The 23,318-nt window shown below is 40.9% G+C and overlaps 1 protein-coding gene across 5 annotated transcripts in view; it reads right to left on the reverse strand.

Annotated features, from left to right (window-relative positions):
* PTPRT (protein tyrosine phosphatase receptor type T) overlaps positions 1-23,318 on the reverse strand; it is a 465,371-nt gene that overhangs the window by 279,847 nt on the left and 162,206 nt on the right. For all 5 annotated transcript variants that reach the window (XM_021535473.3, XM_021535470.3, XM_021535472.3 and 2 more), the window contains exons 3-5: positions 10,594-10,865; positions 4,636-4,717; positions 1,436-1,551 (exon numbers count right to left, since the gene is read on the reverse strand). In XM_021535473.3, the coding sequence (XP_021391148.1) occupies positions 1,436-1,551; positions 4,636-4,717; positions 10,594-10,865 (470 nt within the window). The remainder of the gene's footprint in view (positions 1-1,435; positions 1,552-4,635; positions 4,718-10,593; positions 10,866-23,318) is intronic.

Genomic DNA, 23,318 nt, shown 5'->3' on the forward strand with positions numbered 1-23,318 from the left:
ATTAAATGTTGCAGTTTTAGAGAATGGAAAGCAGGTTTTCATTAAGAATAGCAATTCTTTCCTCCCCAAAGTCTGCTTCTCACAGGGAAAGGTTCATATTGTTGCAGGTCAGAATTGTTTTCACACACGTCTAATTGTAACTGAGAAAATATTTTAATGAAAGAACCCAAAAAAATATATATGTCAAAAATATGACTTGCTAGATGTACACCATAGGTAAATAAATTTAAGTTAAAAATGCAATTTTTAGAAGAACAGCTGTGATAAGAGCATAGTTACTGAATATAAAATCATTTTTACATAATGCCAACTACATGTCTCACCAACTTAAGCCTTTTCCCCAGTACTATTTTTAATTTCATGACTAGATAAGCCAATCCCTTGATTTAAGCTAGATTTGAAAATGTTATTTTTAAATTTTACTAAAATCCCTGAAGTCAATTATAATTTTTTATAAAGTCTGGTAATTATTTGACTAAAAAGGCCCTTCCTGTCTGCCCCAGATGTTACAACTATGAGGTGATCAAACCTCAGTCACATTATACCAAGCTGAGAAAAAAACTTTCAGACTGGCTTTAGTGTTCTTCAAATTATGTTGGCCTTGAGTACATGCAACAAGAATCCTCTTCACTTGTTTAGGAGTTAAACATTTAGGAACTCAACAATTTTAAAAGCTTTTGGTAATGATGGTAGTCCATATATCAGAGAAATTCAAGGGGCAAGACAAATTATTGTGTCCTTCACTGGGACATATACACCCCATGGGCTGATGTTGGGGTTGATGCCTGTCCCATGTCCAATTCTAACACTGACAATGAATTCCCAAGGTTTCTGCTGCACCCACTAGAAGAGTAGGACCCAGACAATTTGATCAGTAGGTTGCATATAAGACATCCAGGGAGGGAATGTTTTGTTCTTTCAGTGAGTGACTAAAAGGAACAAGACCAAATCTGCTGTCAATGCAGCCAAGGGAAACTGGGAGCAAGAAGAACTGGGTGCAAACTGGGTTTGTCTATTTTAACCACCCAGGTAAGTAATTTCAGACCTTGGAGAGCTCCTTCTTAACAATTATCACTGACTCCAGGCTGAGAACATTTTTGGAGGGTGAAAGGGAAGCAGATGGCATAATAAAGCAGAAGAGAACTGTTCCACTTTCCCTCTCTTCTGCTTTATGGATGAGTGTTTACAGGTACATGGGCATTTGTTGGAAACCAGAGCTTTGCTGTCACTGGCTTTTTTTTTTTTCCTTTTTCTATCTCCTAACTCCATGCTTTATCACCTCAAACTCTTAAGTGATTTATGGCAGTTCTTCAAAGGATCTTGATGAAAAGATCTTGCTTCACCACCTAATCTTTCTCTACCTATTTATTTCACTTGCAAAAGCAAAGAAAGCCCCAAATTTAACCCAAAAAACCCCAGCAGGGCATTGCTTTACCTGGAGCCAGAGCTTGTCGTGCTGTGACCACTTCCCCCCGGCGATGCACTGGAAGGTGGCGTTCTGCCCCACGTTCACCTCCACGTTCTGCAGCCGCAGGAAATGCGGGGCTTTTCCTGACAAAAGAGGCAGAGGATTGCAAGGGTAGAGCCAGGCAGGAACCACCCGTGCTGCACCCACCCAAAGCCTTGGAGCTCTCCCTGCCAAAGGGGCTTTGCAAAAGGAAGCTGTGAACACCTTGGGTGTTTAACTCCTCCTTGCAGGGAGAAGCGGGGATGGAGCTGGGAGAGTGGCCTGAGGGATCTTAGAGAGCTTTGGCACCTCTGAAAATAAAGACTTGGATCAAATCACAAGTTCATGGTCACTGGCACAATTTCTTATTGCCTGCTATAAAGAGTAATTGAGTCATCTCTTTTCTTCAGAAAACGATGTTTCTAAAAAGGTCAAAAAAAGTCAAATGCTTTTGTGCTTGTCAAGCGTGACTGACCCAAACCCCATTTTCACAAGAATCTTTTATTCTTTTTCTTTTCTTCACTATCAAATACGTCCTAGACCTTTAGAATAATGCATCATCAATATAAAATCAGATATTAAATGAGATATTCATTTAACTGACAATACTGTATCACTGGTTTAGTTCAAGATCACTGATATCAATGTTTTGCTGACACTAAATTCAGTATTAGTTCAAAATTAAACCAGTGATATATAAAAATTTAGACAGGTTTTTTTTCACAAAGGAGCTAGATGAGAGGATTATCTTTTTGATTAAATATCAGACGGAGTTAGGTCTCTATTTAACTAAAAGTATAAATAAGATTACAGCAGTGAATGCAACACCTTTAAATGAGCTATTTTCTTGCAGTGCTTCAGAAAAAGGTTTGTGCATCATTTGAAAAAATTTAGTATGATACTCTGTAAAAACTTACACCTAAAAAGGTCAGTGTTTTTCAACAATATCTGCACATTTTCTTGTATGATTAGACACTGAAACACATAATTTCAGAGGACAATATAACCTCTCTTCTGTTGGAGGAAACAGCTTTGAAGGGAAGTGAGCATCTGTGGCTGTGTATGGCTGAAACTTGATGTACAAGAGTTTGACATATGAGCAGAGAACACATGTTCATACACAATGTCAAATGGTTTTATCTGCTCCTGTGCCCCATCCAACACACTGACAGCTCCTGAAGGACAGGAACTGTGTTCCATCCTGCTTTCTGGGCAGCAGGGTTGCATCAAGGTTTACTGGAAAACTCCCTCTGGGTGACATTCAGAATGTTCTACACAGTATTTCAGGATAACTCTAATATTTGTGCCTGCAGACTAAAGTGTACAGCTGTAAGTCAGCTACAAATACAAAGGTGTAGAGTCCCACCAATGCCAACATCCTGGTCCTTGGGTCTGCCCAACTTCTGGAGCATGGGTTGTGCTGTGATGCCAAGGGCTCATGCACACAGAGTCAATGAGCTTCTAGCAAAAGGAAAATGGATATTCCAGTGTATTGCTTCACATGACAAAGGAGAACAAGAGGCAGCACCAGCAATATATTCATTTTTCCTATATTACTGTGTCATTAGGGGCATTTCACTGCTTTTTGCTGACTTTGGTTTGACTGCCTTTGTCATCTGTGAGGGAAAAGCAGAAATAAAGAAATAAGACCAATGATTTCAGTAACCTCCAGAGCCACCAGGAGCTTCATGGTCCTATATTTTGATTTACAACAACTATAAAAGGAATCTGAGGGGCAAATGCTGTACAAACACATGGGTGATGTTTACCCTGGTGACTGACACTGCTGAACAACAAAAACACCAGACAGGAGCAGCATTTAGAGACTGCAGAGAACTCACAGCTTGTAATGAGCTCTCTATGCTGGGTGTTGCAAACAAATTAAAAAAAGCAACCCAAACAACCAACTCTGTTTCAAACATTTTGCTGCTTGAATCACCACAAATTAATTTAATTTTGACAAGGACCTGTATATACTTGACGAAATGGATTCAAAATCAGTTTACTTAATTAAGCAGGGATACAACACAGCATCCTGCCTTGCTGCTTTAAATCCCATCATTTTCTTGTTGAGGCTCTGCCCCATGGTTTGTTTAGTGGCCTCTTTCCCAGTGAAGACACCAGCAAACACCCAACAGGCTGTGGAAGGCACAGACCATTTGGGGATCTGTCTGGATGCTGCCAGTTATCAACAACATCTGGTTAATACAGACTGTAAGTGTTCCTTAATGAAGTAAATGCACCCAAAGGCCTGAGCAATGAGCACATGGTAAATACAAATATAATTTACTTAAGCAGCAATTAACCATACTGCAGTTTTCAGAAATGTCCTGTTAAACTTGAGCAGAACCATGTCTGTCACATTGAATGGCAGATGTTCTTTGACATTCTGATCACAGCAAAAACAGTTGATTTCGCTCCATCTATAAGATCCATCATGTTTTTGTGAGCAGCTGTCACTAACTTACAGAAACCATGAGCCAGAAAGAGGGGCTGTTAAAAAAGATCTTTATGTGTAACTGTACATTACATCCATAAAATATCCAAAGTCCTCAAGCCCCACTGAAGGTGGGTAAAGGAACCAAACAAGTTCAGACTCAAAGGCTGAGGCACGATGCTTCTTTAAACATAAAAAAGTAAATAAACCTCAGCTTATTGTTGTATCTGCAATAGAAGAAATGCAGCACTAACATCTTTGAACAGTGTAATGAACCTGCATTAGTTTCTACTCCTGTATAAATTCAGTGTCTGAACAAGATTAATTTTTAATCTCTTCACAGCTCTTTGAGCAGGTCTAACATGTTGAAACCAACCAACCTTTGGGATGGGCCTCTTACCAAGATAACACTGAAGCAATTTGTTTGGTTGTTCTTTTCAGAAGTTAACCACACTGGTTGTTATGAGAAGAATTTTAGATTGTTTTCTACAGCAATAAGATTAAGAAAAAATAATAAAATCATCAGTTTATTAGCAAGTAAAGAAGAGAGAATTCCAGTAGCCATAAACCAAGAGCAGCTTTGCCTTTTGTACAACTTGAAAAGTAGGTAATTAAGCAAGGCTGACTGTCCTTAGAGGTCTTAGAGGAAGACAAGACATTTTAGTGCTGACCCAACTGGGTAAATCTCTCCTTTAGACTACAAACTGTGGCCTACACCAGGCTGGTACAGTCAGAAAAATAGAGTACTCACTGCAGGGGTGGGCGAGGACTCTGACTTCATCCACAGCTATGTACCCGGGGTGTCCTTTCAAAGAGACAGATTCAAATATCACCTGGAATACAAAAAAAAAAAAAAAAAAAAAAAAAAAAAAAAAAAAAAAAAAAAAAAAATTTGAGAAAGAACATTTACATCAGTAATTTCAGCAGTCACCACATTCTGCTGTTATTCCACGTCTGAGTCATTCAAGGCAATTTGTTAACAATGAAGGGATACCAGGGCAATTCAGTGTGTGAATGCAACATCAAATCTGTTGGGGAAGCAAAACAAAGGATTAGAGCAACATTCAGTAGGATTAAAGACAGCTCTGTGCATCTCTGATTTGGAAAAGCAAAAAGTGCCCTGTGTATATGCACACACCTATATTCACTTAAACACCAGTCCAAGAACAAAAAGTGGATAATAATTTGTATCTTGTTCTCAGTATGCCTTGGAAAATTGGAGAAAACACTACAGAATTCTCTTCCTAGATCAGTGACCATGCATGGATTCTTCTGGAGAAAACCCTGATTCACTCTGCAGACCCCTGCAAAATTAAGAAGCAAATTCAAAGCAAAGGATGACACTGGATTCTGGACTGAAATTAGATTTTTCTGGATATATTGATGTTGTTTCTGCCTCTTCCTGGATTCCACTAACATGATCTGAGGAGGAATATTCTTACAAACCATGTGTACAATTTCTCTTCATTAATGGTACATTAACAAACGTTCTCTTTCTTTTTTCATTTGTGTGCCTGGATTATGAAAACATTTCAGTGTGGGTCTGAAAAGACAGATATTCCATCACAGATGAATAAAAATCTCATTCTTCTCTATGGGTTTGTGATTTTTACCTGGAAAACTGCCCTGAAGTATCTTGTTATAAAAATATATGGACTATCAAAAAATCAGCAGTGCAGAGAAAAATAACAAAACCAAACAACAAAAAACCTAAAAATCTGATAAGGAGATAATTAAAAATAAATTAATTTTTGGAAAGTGGGACAGTGGAGGGGAAGGTGCAGATATCACTCTGGGGACCAGCAACAGGACAAGGGGAATGGAAGAAAGCTGAGTCAGGACAAGCTCAGGTTGGGCACTGGGAGAAGGTTCTTCAGAGCTCATGCAGCATCTGGAGGACACTCTCAAGGTTGAGTTTTCAGAGGAGCAGGGAGTTGGATTTAATAATCCTTATGGGTCCCTTCCAACCTGAGTCATGCCCTGACTCTACAAGGAACAGGAAGTTTTGAAATGTCAACTATAATAATAATAATAATAATAATAATAATAATAATAATAATAATGATCAGTGATGCTACTTCCCAAATTACTGATTCACTTCCCAAAGGAACAAAATGCTGTCCTTCACCACATTAAAAAATGCATGGGTGGAGAAGGAATGGGTCCTGTCCTCTACAGTAGAAAGGGAAATTCCCAGTCTCGCTCCATCTGCCAAAAGCAACGCTCACACTGTAGTGGATTGCTGATTTTTGCATGAGTAAACAATCAGGTTTCCAACTCTGTGTGTTAATTACAGTTATTGCCATCAGAGCAGTGTTCTGGTGCAGCTACTTGTTCCATAGGAGAAAGTATTCTAGGCATTCCATATAAAATTCACTACTAGAACACAGAGTTGACTATTTAAAACCTGGTTTCAACAGGTTTTTTTGTTCTAAATAAAAGCTGGCATTCCCAGTCTGTCACTGTTCAGTCTCTTCTTTATCTCCTTCATCAAAAGATTTAACACAGTAAAAGGTTCAACTGCCCAAATATTGTCCTGGATAAAAATAGACCAAAAATATCCTTCCTTCCTACAGAATTGCTGTCATTCATTTGTCTTTGCATTTGGGCTTCCAGAACATGGTTTTTTCTCATGTTTTCAGGACTTCCTAAGATCTCTTCCCCCAATTCAAAACACAGCCATATGTGAGATCTCCTGAAATAAATCCATCAGGAAAAAAAAGCATAAAAACAGGCAAAGACAAGCTAAGAAAAGCTCAGGAGCTAATAATATGTAGAAACAAATTTCCCCTCCAGAGGGGACTGGACAATAATTAGGCTCTCCAGGAAATACTAGGAAGAAGCAAGCCACTGGAAGAGAAAATAATCCAAAAACCATTAGCAAGTGTTTTGTGCTATCAAGGTCCTTGATAGGCTTTTTAGGGGCTGTATAAAATAAGAGTATAAAATAGGAGTCTTTGGTATGGAAATTATAATTACTTTAGCAATTAAATATCATTCATGATAAAAATTACATTTACTGGGAAGGTCATGCAAAGCTCTACTGAAACTCCCTTCAGACCTGAATTGAAGTGCAACATTACAGCTACAAAATCTTATTTTAGTTTTGTGAAAAGTCATAAGCTACAACAAAGTAATTTTCAATTATCTACAAGTCAAGAACTTGATAAGTTCTCCAAGGCACTGGCATTAGGTATGAGTGGGTGGCAAAAGTAAGCACCAACACACAGAGAATTGGCTTTGGCTAATTACCAACATGTGCAAGGTCTTCTATACAGCACAATCTAACTCAATAATAACCAACTCAGCCTCTAAAAAAATCCCTGTCCACTGGTGCAGAATCCACTGAGTAGAGGACTCTTCTCAATTCAAGCAATATTGTTTGACTATTTTATTCTATTCTGCTTTACACTCAGATATTCTGGCCCTTTCCCAGTTTAAACTTACACATTATTGTCTTTCTGTATATTTTGAAGGATTTCATCCCTATCAAAGTGAGAAGCACAGAAACACCCAGGCTTTCCTGAAGACTGGGACCTGAGACCAAACATGGGGAAAAGTCAGGAATAAATACTTATGGAGCCCATTTCTGCAAATCCCATGCTCAGTATTGCTCTTGTCCTTTTAAATTCAGTTGGAAATGCAGCATGATGGTTGAGACAGGCAATGTTTAGCAATTAATAATGTTTTATATCTAAACAACTCCACAGAAATTAATACAAAATATTGACAAAATACAAAATACAAAAGTCGACAAAATACAAAGCTTCACTCTTAAAAAAAAGCATTCTTAAATGCTCCTGAGTTCTGCAAATACAAAGTAACTTCATGTTTCCTTCCCACGGAACAAGCCCCCGTTCCAGCGCTGTGATTTACCAACAATGTCTGTGTTAGCAGCCTAGCCCAGCTCATCTGTCGTGCTACAACAGTTTTCTCCAGGCATGGATCAATAACATTCCTTGCTGTACATCAAAAAAACACCTTCCTGGCAGGCTCTAGTGCTGCCCTTGGTGCATTCTGGGACTGAGTTCATCCTTATGGCAAGCAGTAATTCAAGATTACACGTATTACCTTTCTCCAAGAGCCATTAGAGCTTTTTCTCGCTACGCTGGAAAACATTTGCAGGCTGAGAGTCCAAGTACAAGTAACTCCAGGGTAGACATGATAAATCTCCCCACGTTTCTATCTCAGCTAAGTGCTTCTGCAGCCAGATGACTCCTAGGACCCTCGCACAGAACTGCCAGACCTAAAACACGACCTCTGGCAACTGCTTTGGATACCAGGCTTCCACTAGCCACAGCTCCAAAGTTCAAAGTACTTGACAAAGCCTCAGACCAGGGCAGGGAGCTTCAGATTTTTCTGCCTGGCTGAATTTTTGGTGCACATCCCAGTCCAGGATGGTGTGGTTTCTGTGCATTAGGAGGATAATTGACATTTTGCCTGATGCAGAGTTCAATATTTAGAGAAAATGTTGGTTTTGCATGATCTTTTCAAAATACAGAACAGGCTGTCAGGCCTCTTGTGTACAGAGAGTTCTCCAAGAATGCAATTTTGATTTAAAGCTGACAAAGAATTGGCAAGTGTGAGGGTGGGCAGGCCCTGGCACAGGGTGCCCAGAGAAGCTGGGGCTGCCCCTGGATCCTTGGAAGTGCCCAAGGCCAGGCTGGACAGGGCTGGGAGCAGCTTGGGATAGTTGAAGGTGTCCCTGCCCATCGCAAGGGCTGGAATGAAATGATCTTTGGGTTCCCTTCTAACCCAAGCTCACCCAGGATTTTATTAAATAACACTGCAATGGCACATTCTAGATCATGTGTAAAGAACAAGACACTCCTCAGGCAGCAAGACACCAAAATTTTGTCTGGACTTATTTAGGCAGAAGTGTTACTTTAGGCTTTTCCTCTTCATTTTTTCAAGCTTCAAGTTCTCTTTTTTCTTTTTATTTCTTCTTAAACCTTGCTTAAATGTAGAAACTCACAGGACTATAGTAGTCTCATAGGACTATAGACTGCTAACAAGGTGATTTATAAAACCAGAGGCTGAAATCAGTCTACTAAACCCTCATATCCAGGATAATATCCAGGATCTCAAATTTTAAAAGCCATGCTTAAGGAACAAAAATATAATATCCAAAACAAAAATATAATATACAGGATCTCAAATTTTAGAAGGCATGCCAAAGGAACAAAAATACAAGGATCACCAGAAGACATCACTCTCACTCATCACAAAATTAAGGAAGCCCCTTGCATTTTCTAGGAAGGAACTACTCCTGAGTAGGTACTGCTGCCTTCCAAACCATTCATTTTTGTGCTTCAGTAGAAAATTCTTGTTTGATTTAAAGGATTCTTTTGCCCAAGAAAAGCAAACTTGACCTGCCAAAGTACTTGTAAAAGACCTAAGTGAGGCTCAGGAAGCCTCCTATTGATATATCTGAGAGCAGGATCCCTCTTAGTGCAAGATCAGACTGCCTTTTGCAGGTTTTTCAAGCACTGATTTTCTGGGTGAAAGATCATTTCTGTTATCTCTGTGGAGCACCTACGATGAAGCAAATTCTGCTTCGTGCCCAGGATCATGTTAATAGGAATGGAGCAGCAGCACTCCAGTGTGCCTTCAGAACAGTCACAAGTTGTGCATGGCCCTTAAAACACCATTTTCCACTCATTTGCATCTCTTTATCCTTCCCTCTCGCCCGCCTGGTGCACTCTGTGGATTCTGCTGGTATCCATAGCTCTTTCAGAGGCAGAACATTAAAGCATCTTCCTCCAGCTCAGATTTTACAGACCTCCTACCCAGTTATTAGAAGCAAGAAAAAGAGAGGCTTTTCTACCTGCTGTTCTTTATACACAGACTATTTGCTGCATTTTCATAGTTCATTCTATCTCGGTGCCTGTCTCACTCATGCCTTTTATTAGTATCACATGGACATCAAATCTCCTGCAAGGTTTAGGATGCAATTACCTCCCAGCCTTTTTTTTTTTTTTCTGGTGTGTGTCTTGAATAGAAAACAAGACAAAAGTACCCCTTCAACAAATAAAAAGCAGTATGTAAGTCCATTATGTGCGAATTACCTAACTGAAATTAAAACAATGGCTGCAAAGTTGCCACATGAAGTTTGAAACAGATAACTAATAAGTTGGTGTAAAACTAATATAACCAAAAAAAAGCATAGGCATTACATTTCTTGGCTTTGTCCTTGTGTAAAAAATATTATCTTCTAACAGAATGAATAAAGCTGTGCTAGAAAGAGGAGGAATTGAGGATACTGTGGTACAAGACTTTATTAGTACCTTATGCCCTTATACCCCCCCCATATAGGCACAAGATGCAAAGCCAAGTCAAAAAATGTTCCTTCTTATGGAACCAACCAAGGCCCAAAAATAATCCAGGGAGCTTTATGCAGAGTACAGATGCATATCCAGAAACTGTTTTGTTTGCAGTCACACAGTGCCAGGGAAAGTGCCAATACAAGTGGCAATTTCCTCATGAACAAGTGGGTCCTGTCAATAATTGCTTCCCCTCCATCAGTCCGTGGCCTGCCAATAACTAAAGAAAAAAGTGAGGAGGAAAGAAATATGTCAAGCTGCCTATATATCCCCTATAGGTGAATTCATTCTGACAGGAAAATTCAGGGAGGGAGGTGTCGATTTTCAAAACTAACAATAGACATCCAAAGGAGAGAGAGAGGGGGGAAAATATCACAAACCCCTACCTGATAGAAATGTGGCCAGAAGGTGCTGATGGCCAGCTCTGCCTTCACCCAGCCTTCGGTCACCACCCCTGACACGTTCCAGATGGGGTTGCCCTGGGGGCCCCCGTTGACCTTGACGTAGACGTTGAGGGAGCCGGGGCTGGAGCGGTCCCGGCTGGACAGGTAATAGTGGAAGTCGATGCAGTGCGTGTCATTCTCCTTCAGCGTGGGCAGCAGCAGGTGAGCTTTCTGCCCTGATGCTCGCCCAGAGCTGTTCACCATCATGAAGGAGCCTGCAGAGCAAAGGAAAAAGAGAATAAAGAGTGGGTTTGCTTGGTTTTTTGGTGTAAACTGTCACTGTCGAGGCAGGACGGGAATGAAGAGACTCTGATCAGAAGGCTGCTGAGAGTAAAACTCCAGTTTATTCAAAATACACTGCTCTTTTATACAGAGCTTCGTGAGGACCAACTCCATTGGTCCCGAAGCGAAAACAGCCCACAGCATTGGTGCAGAGTGCTTGATGCACAGTGATAGAATTTAACTATAAACAATGTGAACAAGAGAGATAAAGAATTATTTGCGTTCTTCTCCAGCTCTTTCCCAGGCTTCTGCCTGGATAGAAACTCTCAGTTTCCTTCTTTGACTGAATCTGAGTCCCACAGTAAACAGCTCTAAAAAGTCAGTAGTTCCCTCACAAGCCACAAAATTTCTCTGAAGGAAGCAGCTGTTTGGTGCCAGTTGTTAGGGAGAGAAAAGATATTAAAATTTCAGGCTGTATACACCAGTAGATTCAGGGCTAGCTAGAACAACTTTAATTAAATAACTTGCAAATCAAAATAGAAATGCTGTCTTGCTTGTATTATTTTGTCACCTTGTGATCACATAGTCACTAAACAAAAGCACATTCCCACTTCAAGCAACAACCAGCTTCTCCTGCTGCACACCACGCCCCAAGGGCACATTCAATACAAGGTAACAAGTGACAGGATGAGAGGAATTTGCCTCAAATTGTACCAGGGGAGGTTTAGATTGGGTATTAGGAAAAAAAAATCTTCATGGGAAGTGTTGGAAAGCACTGGAACAAACTGTGGAGTCACCATCCCTGGCAGCGTTAAAGAAATGTGTGTATGTGGTGCTTGAGGATGTGGTTTAGTGGTGAGCATGGTGTTGGGTTGATGGTTGATTTGATGATCTATAAAAGTAATTTTCAACCTTAACAATTCTGTGATTCAACACACACACTAAAATAGAGCAAGCTCTCAGCTGATATTTGCCTGCATCAACCAACACCCTTCATTCCAGTCCATACCTGTGAACCCTAGCACCTGTATATTTGAAGGTCATGCTAAGAAAACCCCAATTTTCAGAGCCCAGCCAAGTGAGGGTTGTTGACAGAACAGCAACATCTTTACTTGTAATAATGCAACAGGACAATAATTCTTGTGGGAGGAAAGGGTAGGCTGAATTTAGGGAGGGAAATGTATACTGAGGCAATTTATGAGTTTGTTAACCTGGAAGTCTGCATCATATTAACCGTGGCACTCCATGTTGAACTCACATTTGGATTCATCAAGCAGTTATTTTATAGCACATTGTGTCTCCACTCATCTCCTCACAGATGCATCAAGGTGACAAATGTCAGCAATAAGGGAGAACATGATGAGAGTTATTTGATTCAGTTCTGGTTACAGGATCTCCTTTATGTGGGTGCAGACACACTCAGAAAGAACTAAACAAAACACTGGGATGGGGCAGGGGGAAGCTGTGTGTCAGCAGCCAGGCGTGATAATTTTTAATCAAACACAGCCACTTGACACTCCTGGCTCTGATGCTGCTGCCAAGCCACACTGCAGATGTGTTTCTCTGCTGGCCTCTTGCAGTTCACAGAAGATTGAGTTTGAAAAGCCCTGCCTCACTTCTGACCTATTGACTTTCCCTTTTCCTCACCAGAGCAGGTGACTCAGATGAGCCAGGCAAACTTTTGGACCAATTCTATGCAGTGAACAGTCATGTGTTATAAATTTATAACAGCTACAAGCAACTTTCCATCAGAAGATTTTTTTCCCCCTGTGCTTATATGATATATATTCATTTTGTAAAGGATTGACAGGAGGAAGTCAATCTTAAAAAAAAAAATAAATAAAGTTACACACTCTAAAGACCTTGGAAAATTCCACAGCGATGCAAGCACAGCTGGGGGAAGAGCAAGAGATTCTAAGAAAATGGATAGGCAAGATGGTCTCTGGCAATGCTGCTTTTCAGTGGAAATGAAGGAAAAACAAAAATCAAAATGGTCCCAAGTCAAGAATTTCCAGATTCACAGCAAGGACTTGGAGAAATGTTAGAGCTGAATCCAAACTTTCCAAGTTCTATCTAAACAGTTAGGATCCTGACAAATGCCCATTGCTGATGTAACTGCTCCCAGTCAACCATAAAACCCCCTTCTTCAGCATGTAATGTATACACACTACTCTTAAAAATCTACTCATAGAAACTAAGCTTTTGAGAAACTGAAGTTTGGGTTCTGTTCCTCTGACCTGAGAACATTTATTATCAGCAGCACAGGGGCCAGCAGGCCTGGAGAGGAGGCACAGCCCCTCAGCTGAGGCAGCAGGCTGGGAAGCTGACACAGCCAGGTTTGGGCAGGCTGATTGTGACACCCAGACCCACCAGGGCTGGAGCCCCTCTGCCCTGGAGCCAGGATGGGAGAGCTGGGGGCTTTCACCTGGAGAAGAGAAGGTTCCAGAGAGACCTTAGAGCACCTTCCAAGGTCTAAAGGGCCTCCAGGAGAGCTGGAGAGTGACTGGGGACAAGGAATGGAGGGACAGGACAAGAGGGAATGGCTTTAAACCAAAGGAGGGGAGATTTAGATTGGAAATTGGGAAGGAAATGTTCCCTGTGAGGATGCTGGGGCCCCAGCACAGGGTGCCCAGAGCAGCTGTGGCTGCCCCTGGATCCCTGGCAGTGCCCAAGGCCAGGCTGAGATGGGGCTTGGAGCACCTGGGACAGTGGAAGGTGTCCCTGCTGTGGCAGGGGTGGGACTGAATTTGCTTTAAGGTCCTTCCCAACCCAACCAATTTTAGGATTCCAAGATCTCTGTCAGAATCACTGCAAGAACCACTCTTCTGCAGAGAATTTGGGAGGGAAAACACTGAAAAACTGCTGAGTAAGCGTGTCTTGGTCTGGGGGAGTCCAGCAGCTGCTGTGAAATGCTCAGCCTGAGGCGTTTCAGAGCCACTGGAATAGTGAAGACAAGTTGTCCAAGTGCCAGATCCCATCCTGGAGGAGGCAGGTGCTGCCCAAAATCACTCCAAGAGCAGCAGAGCTCCTGTGCATTCACAAGGTTTCTGACCAAGTGCCTCCCACACTGGGGAGGCACCCAGGAAAGGGGATTTTTACACCATAATTGATTGCACAGCACCTGGCACAGCATTCCACCTCTGGGCATGCCTCTCAACTTTTCTCTTTTTCATTTGGATAATATGTAGATTATCCTGCCCTAAAGAACTGCTCTGATCTGTGCTGTGTCTAACACAATACAGCCCTGAACTACACTGGGGGAGGTAAGTGCTTCAATGACAGCAAAAGTTAGGGAGTATTTCACTTTTACAGATCCATATATAAACATAACAAGCTTTCCTCTGGGAGAAAAAACATCAGCTTTTATAAAAAGTTCCAAGCAAAAATTACAATTTTATTTTTCACCACCCACAAAATAATGAATCACAAGTTATTCATGGTCTTTTGTGCAACTGCTGACAATTCTGGGGAGAGTGGGGAGCCTCAATCCAGCCACTGACAACACCAGCAAGAATACCCAACCACCAAAAAGAACTTATCAAAATAATTAGTCCTAATTACTAACAAAATAACCTTGCAAACAATTGTCATGGATAAATTATTCCCAGCTTCTTACTTATAACATATTATTTTTTTAATACAATGTGTGTAGAGATACAGGAGGAAATTGTATATGAAACAGAACTTTCTCAGGAAAAGTCCTGATAAGAGGTATTATCAGATAAAAAAGATTAAAAATTTCCACTTACAGAGCCATCTCTGCCACAGAAAAGAACTCACACCTGGTTTAAAGGGATTTGTTCCCTAGGAACTCTACCACAGTCCTTTGTTTCTGCAAATCCTTGAAGTGGCAGCTTCCCCCACAAACCCTTCCCTGGGATACCCCAGGCACAGCTCACCCCACAGGATCCAGATTAACACTTCAAAATATTATATACATATAAATATAAAATTCAACTGTGAATAAATGATACACTATATCCTACATATTGGCCCGAAATATACATATTTTTATTTTTATTTTTATTTTTATTTTTATTTTTATTTTTTATTTTTTATTTTTATTTTTATTTTTATTTTTATAGTGTGAACTTGAGCAGTTATCCTGTCCTCCAGGACCGCCACAAAGTTGCTCTGCATGCTTCAAGATCAAGAGATGAGATCCACTGTCCTATCACTAATTTCCAAATTTGTCTATGGAACTTGTGTGGGCAAGATCCATCACTTAGGAGTAGGTGAGAGGTCATGAAAGCAGCTCCCACCAGGAGAAAATAAGTAAAAGACAAGCCAGCCTTTTAAAGATAAATGTGGTTTTCCTTGTTATCCTTAATGAAAATTGACATATTGTGATTTAGGATCTGACAGCCTTCTTTAGAATGAGCACAGAGCTGAAGCTGATGGAACTTATTCTCAATTTATAGGCCTATATGTGCAAATAAAAGAGAGACAATCTGGTCTGGCACCAACAAATCACTTGTCACAGTTTCCACTCATACAAAGGACTAAAGAATGAATTAACATGTCACAAATGGAAATTATTGACTAAAAGATGACTGAAAGCCTCCTGAATGTCTCCAGGCAAGAATATGAATAAAACAAAAAGTATCTTGGAGAAAATCTTGTTTAGGCTGTTGCATATCCAATTTGGGAAAAAATGAAACAAAAATATCATTGAGTTTCATTGTTCTGTTTACTTCCTTACAAAAGTTCATGCTTCCAAGTCTACACTAAACTGAAAAAAAAGAAATTTGGGGGAAAAAAATTATCTATGCTGGATAAAAGTTCTTCTTTATGTTTATTTGACAGAGAAATATAAGCTCATTCAAGCAAATTGAGCATAAGGACAATTAAACATGGTGTTCTTGGATCAACAGGTTAAATTAATTAATATCTTGCTTGTTTTATCCTATGTAAAAATGAATGTGTTATGCTCAGATCAGTCAGAAGCAAGGAAGATGGGGAGACTGTAAATAAATTCATTTTCAAAAATCCTTTCCAACGGCAGGAACATAAAACGCCACTCTCTCCTAGTTATTAAACATACCGTCGAAAATTGGAGAATTAAACCATGAAGTGCTCTCTAGCTGGCCATAAATTTCAATTTTTCCCCTGCTTGGTGGATAATGATGCCTTGATAAGCGTCCTATTATTGATGCATCTGCAACACAGCTCCCGTTTCTGGAGCCGAAACGCCGCTCCGCAGCAGATGGTGGCTATTGTGTTTACACATCAGCACTTTATGTCTGCCTTCTCTCACGTCTGCAGTAAAGAGAAGGCCGTAATTGAGTTTTTAATGGCTTTGCACATTGTTCATTAAGTTTACACAAGTGTGCTCTGACAAATGACAGCTGAAGGAACGAGGCGCCGCGGAGCCGCCGGCAGCGCCCGGCAGAGCTTGGCTGGTGCTGTCTCACTGCTGGCTTTGAAGAGCTGAGCAGCTTCAAAAGTCAAATTACAGCAACCAGGAAAGACTTGAAAAAGAAGCTGTCAAAATGCTGCGCTGCAAAATGAGCCTTCTAAAAGCCTGAACACCAAAGCCAGGTGTACGGTGTTGTTTTAAAGAGCAGACTCTGCCCGACATAGAGACGTGGGTTTCCAGCAGGTGCAGCAGCCTGTTTTCAGACACAGTTGTGTTTGTTGCCAAAGAACAACTCTATCTCTCAGAAAGTCAGTCTGACACCTGTACTTGTTAAGGCAGAAGAAAGCAACATGGGATAATCTGGGCTGAAGGGGCCTCAGGCCAAGCCCCTGCTCAAAGCAGGATCAGCTCTGAGTTGACCACTGAGCCTTCCACACCTCCCCAGAGGATTGCCCATCCCCTCTGGAAAAGCTCCTCCACTGTTTGACTGCCCTCAGATTTTTTTCCCCTTTTATTCAGCCCAAAACCTCTCAATTCCAGTTAGAGCCTTTGTCTCTCATCCTCCAGGCACCTGCTGTGGTACAAACTAACTCAGTACTCCGGAGCCCCGGAGGAAAGGATTTGTGAGGCGAGGCTTTGCTTTGCAGGAGTGCTCTGACCCTTTCCCAGTATTCCATTCCCAGGGGACAGGAGTAGGTGGGGTCACTGCAATACCTCAGAGACAGAGCATGGGATCCTTTCCCTTTATCCATCCCTTTACCACAGGGATGGCTGCAGAAGCACAGATCAGAACAAGAGATCTCTCTAAACTACCTCCAAGTCACTCTGAAGGCACAGAACAGACACTGAACGCTCCAGATGTTAAGTGTGACAAAATGTGTTTGTGGACAATACAACAAAAAGTCCATCTACCTCCACAGTTGGTTTCCAACAGTGGCCAAGCAGCTACTTTAAGCAGAATATAAGAATTCTTCACAGGGTGCTGTGAAGCAGAATTTACCATTCCAATCTTCTGGCAATCAGTAATATAAAGATTTTTCTGAAGTCAAAAGCTGCGTTAACCCCATATATTAATTAGCCACAGAATGATATTTCTCTCACCATTTTTGTTGAGTCAGGAATAAGACTCTGTCAATGAGATCTGGAGTTTGATTATACATTATGCTGGGGAAAATAAATTACTATTTCCATGCACATTAAGATTGTGTAACTTAATTTGCAGTTCTTATTTGATGAAATTTATTATTACCTACCTGCTGCACACATCCCACATTTTTACATCTGTTTCTGTGTACAACACCAGAAAAAGGCTCAGAAATTTCTTGCCCTCACTGATGTACCACAGACAACAGTGTTTGTACAAACCCAGAATTTCTAAATCTCATAGCCGCATCCCTTTTCCACGTATTAGGGCAAAATCTCACCCATGGGGTTTAATTCTCAAATGTGAGTCATACTGAATTAATCTACCAATGATACCGTTCGATTCACTGATAAATATGAATATAAATGACAAGTTGAGTTCAGTATCATTCATGAGGACAATTCATTCACTTGAGGAATCATTGGATAATAGGGAAGGATTTTTTAAAGTAACAGTCTACTATTTGTAAAAAGCTTTTCTTCTGGAAATGAATGTTATGAAAAGAATTATGATTTTGGGGGATTTTTGTAAGAAAAAAATCTTCTCAGAACGAGACTGATCTCATATTACTTCAAATATTTGCTGTAGATATTTAAAGTGAAGATTGTGACAGAAACACTTTCCCAGTCCTCCCTGAGAGATGAACTGTGTGGCAAAAGCAGGTCTGGTTTGCTTATTTCCAAAAGGCCTTGGGAGGGGAGAAGCTTGCAACGCTTTTGTTTTATGCATAAACCCAAACAATTGTGGGACCATGCTCAGAATTAGGAAAAGCAGGTTTCCCACAGGTCCACAACTGCCAGCTGCAGACTTTTCCACTGATTCCACTGCCCGAGTCAAGCAGGAGTGCTGCATTTCAGTGTGCACCCAGACATTGCTGCCCATAAAACACTGGGCTTTGTAATCAAACTACACTCCTCTTACAAATGCTGTCCAGGTCGTGGTGACCCACAGACACTGGAAGATGCTCACAACCCAGAATTGTTGCCTTATGAAGGCTACACCCAATATGAACCCAAAATGGTCACAAAATGGATGAGCAGTGACAAGGTCTCTCACATTTATAAGTTCTGCTCCATTTGCATATTGGTGTTAATTGTCTAATTTCAGCTCCAGCTGAAGCACCATCCTTCTTGCTTTTATCCCTTCATTCTTCTGTTTGTGCTCTTGGGCTGAGATTTGGATCATTTGTCCTTGGTGCCCAGCTGGAGAAGGAATTGTTTTGTCTCCCTGCTCTGTGCAGAGAGCTCACCATCCCCTCATATGAAGCCCAGACCCACACACTAAAGCAGCTCAGAATCTGAAAAATAGAAAAGCTAAATCCTGAGGCATCAGAATTGTCACCAGCCAAGCGGCAGCTTCCCTTTATCTCCCCTCTGAATTAATGCTGAAGAAAGGAACATCTACTGTAGAGGTTTCACCAACCTGGATAGAGAAGATTAAACTACCCCTGACAGAAGAAACAAGACAAAACTACGCCATGGATTGCAAAATAAAAAAAATAATAACTTTCTGGTGGTTCAGAGTCACCACACCCTCTTCAACTACAAAATCCATATGGTAGGTGATCAAGTGACAAATAAGCCAACAAATGCCTAATTAGCAGAGGGCTTTAAGGGGGATAATGGGATTTCTGCAAGAGGCTGTGAAGCAAGGACTTGGGAAGGACTCCATTTGTTAATGGGATGCTTTTTTAACCTTGCAAGAGAATTTAAATCAATAATAAAAATAGCAGCTTCTCTGTTGTTAAAAGCATTCTTCTAGCAGTGTAACATTTTGTGCAACTTTTGGTCACATCATTCTGTGGCCTTGACAAGGACAGCCAGCAACAGAGACTGAGAGATTTGCAATAGAAAGATAAAGTTCAGGAATAAGGTTCTGACTTCGTCATTTCCTCAGTGATATATCTTTTTATTCTTCATTGGCCTGAAGACAATTCAACTGAAGCACAAAGACAGAATTCTTAAGAATACAATGACAAGTAGCACCTGGGAGAGTCAGAGTGTCCAACACAGAAGAGACAAGAGGAAATTTTTAAGCACAGGAGGGACTTACTGCCTCCGTGTTTCACCAAGGCATGATCTAGAAGCGCAAGAAAACTGACTGTAACACCTCAGAAATGACAAGGCAGAAAAAAGAAATAATATCTCTTTCTCTATTGCCTATTTATGGCCTCAGCTACAGACCAGAGTGGTCTCCAGTAGTCTGTACTCAATATAGAAACCTGCTGGATCCAGTGTGGAAAATCAGCACAAAAAAATGAATTCTCATTGCTGTGGACACAAACACAGCAATGATACTTCACTGCACTTCCAGACATTTGTTCTAAGACATTTGTTGAGTCAGTGAGCTCCTGAAGGCATTGACATCGATCATTTCTAGTCTATAACAAGCACTGCACAGTTTATCACAAAGATTCACATCAACATTTCTCACTCCAGTGGTGCAAGGTGATCCAGCATGGCTTTCCACCTGCATCTCTAGAGCACAGTCTTTCCTCTTTAAAAATCACCGTGGAGAGCTGCACCTAGAATAGCATCAGAACTCCAATCACATTTTCCTCTCCACCAACAAACTCACATTTTTATTTACAACACAAATCATTGTCCATGAGAATTCGGGAGAACACCTTTGCTCTATAGCTACAGCCTTGTGGCAGCTATTCTGTGTATCAGGGAATCCCAGAATGATTTGGGTTGGAAGGGACCTTAAAAAACATTTAATTGCATGCTTTTACCATGGGGAGGGACACCTTTCACTGTCCCAGGCTGCTCCAAGCCCTGGCCAGCCTGGCCTTGGACACTGCCAGGGATGGGGTGTCCACATGCACAACACATCTCATGCTTCTCTCTGGAGTCCACTGCTATTTCTAGACTTCTCCTTCCACATTTTAAAAATTTTTCTTTAATAAAAGTCTGATTGCTACAGCTGAGAGCCTGGGTTCAGTGAGAAGCAAAAACTTATGTGTGCTGTAGAATCAGAAACAATTCTATAAATCTCAGCAGTGAAAAACCTTTTTAATAGACTCATTGCCAGCATTCACTGTTGCTAAGGTCACTGCAGTAGTTTCCTTCAACAGTGTCCTTATGCTATTATTTATAAACATGGTATAAATTGTTTGGCAGTGTTATTAAAAAAAAAGAGTCCATTAACAATGGAGTTACACCAGTCTATCAGGTAATGGCATTTGTAATAAAAACCATACAATTCACTGTAAACAATAGTCAAGAATTCTCTGCAAATTTAATTTTGTTATGTGATTATCTTTCGAAACTGATGAAAATGTACACTAAACCTTGGAAAGTGGTTTATTTGCTTTTCGTTTCCAGTAGCCTGACAACCACTTATCCTACCAATCACTTTGGTAAAATGTAGGCAATTGATTTAAACAGTTAATAATGTTTATGTAATTAAATGGGCAAATAAAAAATAGGGGTAATAGCCATTTTCCAACATAATATCTTCATTTAATGGTATCAAAATTCCTGTTCTTAAGACCCAAGAGCTTTATTGCAGCTGAACCTTGAAAGTGAAGTCCCAGAGACATTTTGGGGATGTGAGTCACAACCTCTGTTCAAAGGTTCTCCCATAGATGCTGCTCAAGAAGGCTCAGGAGTCAGCAGAACACCATCCCTTCCTCACCTGATTTAACCTGGGGCATAACCTGCTGCCAAATGCACCTCTCTCTCTCTCTCTCGATGCTAACAGGAGAGGAGTTCAGAGGAAATGGTCACTGCTTTTTGAACAAGTAATTGCTGCTTATTCTGTGTGCCTCAGCTTTGTATTCAAACACGGTGCTTATTTTAAAAATTAAATTCTGCATCCTGTCAAAACCCTATGGTTAAAAATAAAAATCCCTCCAACCAGGTGGATACAGATGCAGAGAACACATGTTTTAGATCGGTGACTACAAGCAACTGAATAATTAAACCACTGCATCTCAGCCACTGCAGCATCAGCTCCCCTTGGAGGTGGCAGCAAGCCAAAAAAGTCTGTTGTTTCCCAGTGTAAAACATCTCTCCCGAAACAGGATCTGCTATGCTTAAACGTACATGACATGCACAAAATTTGGATTAAAAGTCAGGTTTCCAGTGTTCACTCTCCCATGAAGGTCTGATTTATGTAATGGTGAAAAGACACAGAAAACAACTTCTAATAACACATGATTATCCTCAAAGACTGCTCTGCATTACCCAGATCCAGTGGCTGATCAATTAACCCATTACAAATTTAACAACAGTCCTTTGCCAGGGCAGTCTTTGTTCTCAACTTTTATATTGTGTTGATCTTATTTTCCAACTAGTTTTTTTCTCTGAACATATATTTTTATTTTTGCCTAATCCTCTCCTCTAACAACATTTTAAAAGATAAAAGACAAACTACAAACTCAATTCTGCCTCCTTCTCCCTTCCCAAAGATGCAGAAGCTGTTGGCTGCAGCCTCATTTGTGAGAGGTGCATGGGTGAATGGCTCCAGGTTCACAACAAGGAATTACGATTACAATAATAATTCATAATTGAATTTATTTAATTTGGCTACTCTGAAGCTGCTGAGGTTGAATGCTCTCAGGTGGTTACTCTGGTGTTTTTCAAGGTTCTCAGGCTCCAGTCTAATGTGTCTAAAAAAAGCCTCTGTGTCTCCAAAGCCTCACAAGACCATCAGCTGAGACAGCTCTACCCAGAGCTTCCTGCTCGTGGCAAGTTAATAGACTGTGCTTATCTTCTTGCTGCTGTGGTTAATTAAAACTGACATCAAATCTAAATTGCTGGGCCAGTTGGACCCTAAAGGTTGAACCAACAAGGGCTTTGTGGAAACCACTCTTGAATTGCCTTTGGCATCAGCCAGGCAGCTGCCAGAACTATTTTGGTGCAAACATCACTTTCCTGGGCAGCACTGAGCTCCACGGTTCAGGCACATATTTATTTTCAATACACTGGGCTCTCTGTTTGCTTAATCATTAAAGACAAATAGCTAAATATATTTTATTACATAATTCTAGAGTATTAGGAGCAGTTTCCATGTCAGCCAGAATTAAATGTCTCATTAGCAGGCATGCAGCTGCATTGCCAGCCAACATTTATGTTCTCTGCAACTCGGCTAACATTTCCATATGTTTTGTATATGTAACATTTTCTAGGAAACTGCAGAGGGCTTATTACCTTTTCTATCTGTGACAGAAAGCACATATTAAATGTAATGCCAAAAGGCAACCAGAGCAAATGATGTCTGAAGAGGAATTGTGTCTTCAATTTTACATAACTCTGCTCTAACCATATGGTCACTTCTGGGTACATCTAAGAAATCAACACTACAGCTCCAAACTCAGAATTTTTCAAAGGTCAAAGGCTGAGCTATTTTTGCACCAAATTTTCAACTTTGATGAGCTCGGTTTCTGAGCACTGGGTGCTGCTGAAGTCACTGCTGCTATTCTGGGAGAGCTGCAGCATAGCCAAGGATGGGATTTGGCAGAGTGGGTCCAAAAATAATTAAGGCCATCTCACAAGCCACCACAGAGGATGGCAGCAGGACAATTTCTCAAAAGGAGCAGCTCCAAAGTGCCAAAGCAGAGGCTGGTGCAGCCCCAGTGGGGGCGTGCTGGCACAGGGGGAAGGAGCCACGGCCAGCCCACGGCTTTCCCAGCTGTGATCACTGGCATTTGCTCATTCCCATGGGAACTAAATTACACCAGATTTTTCTTCTAAACACAGTGTTTGTTTGCTTATCTTAACTCCTGTTAGAACTGCAGCAACCTGAACAGGGGGGCTGCTACCAGCACCCTCTTTTCCAGGGGATTGTGCCATTCAGGGGGACATTGTCCAGCTGAATGTTTCTGAGTTATATTTAAAAGAAAAAGAGAAAAGGAAATGCCAGCTTGAAGCAGCTCAGGCTCAGTTGCCCGCAGTGGCTGGTCCTGGTGTTCAGAGAAGGTGCTTAATTTTCTGTGAT

This window comes from Lonchura striata, chromosome 17 (genome assembly GCF_046129695.1).
Source record: "Lonchura striata isolate bLonStr1 chromosome 17, bLonStr1.mat, whole genome shotgun sequence".
Lineage (NCBI taxonomy): Eukaryota > Metazoa > Chordata > Aves > Passeriformes > Estrildidae > Lonchura > Lonchura striata.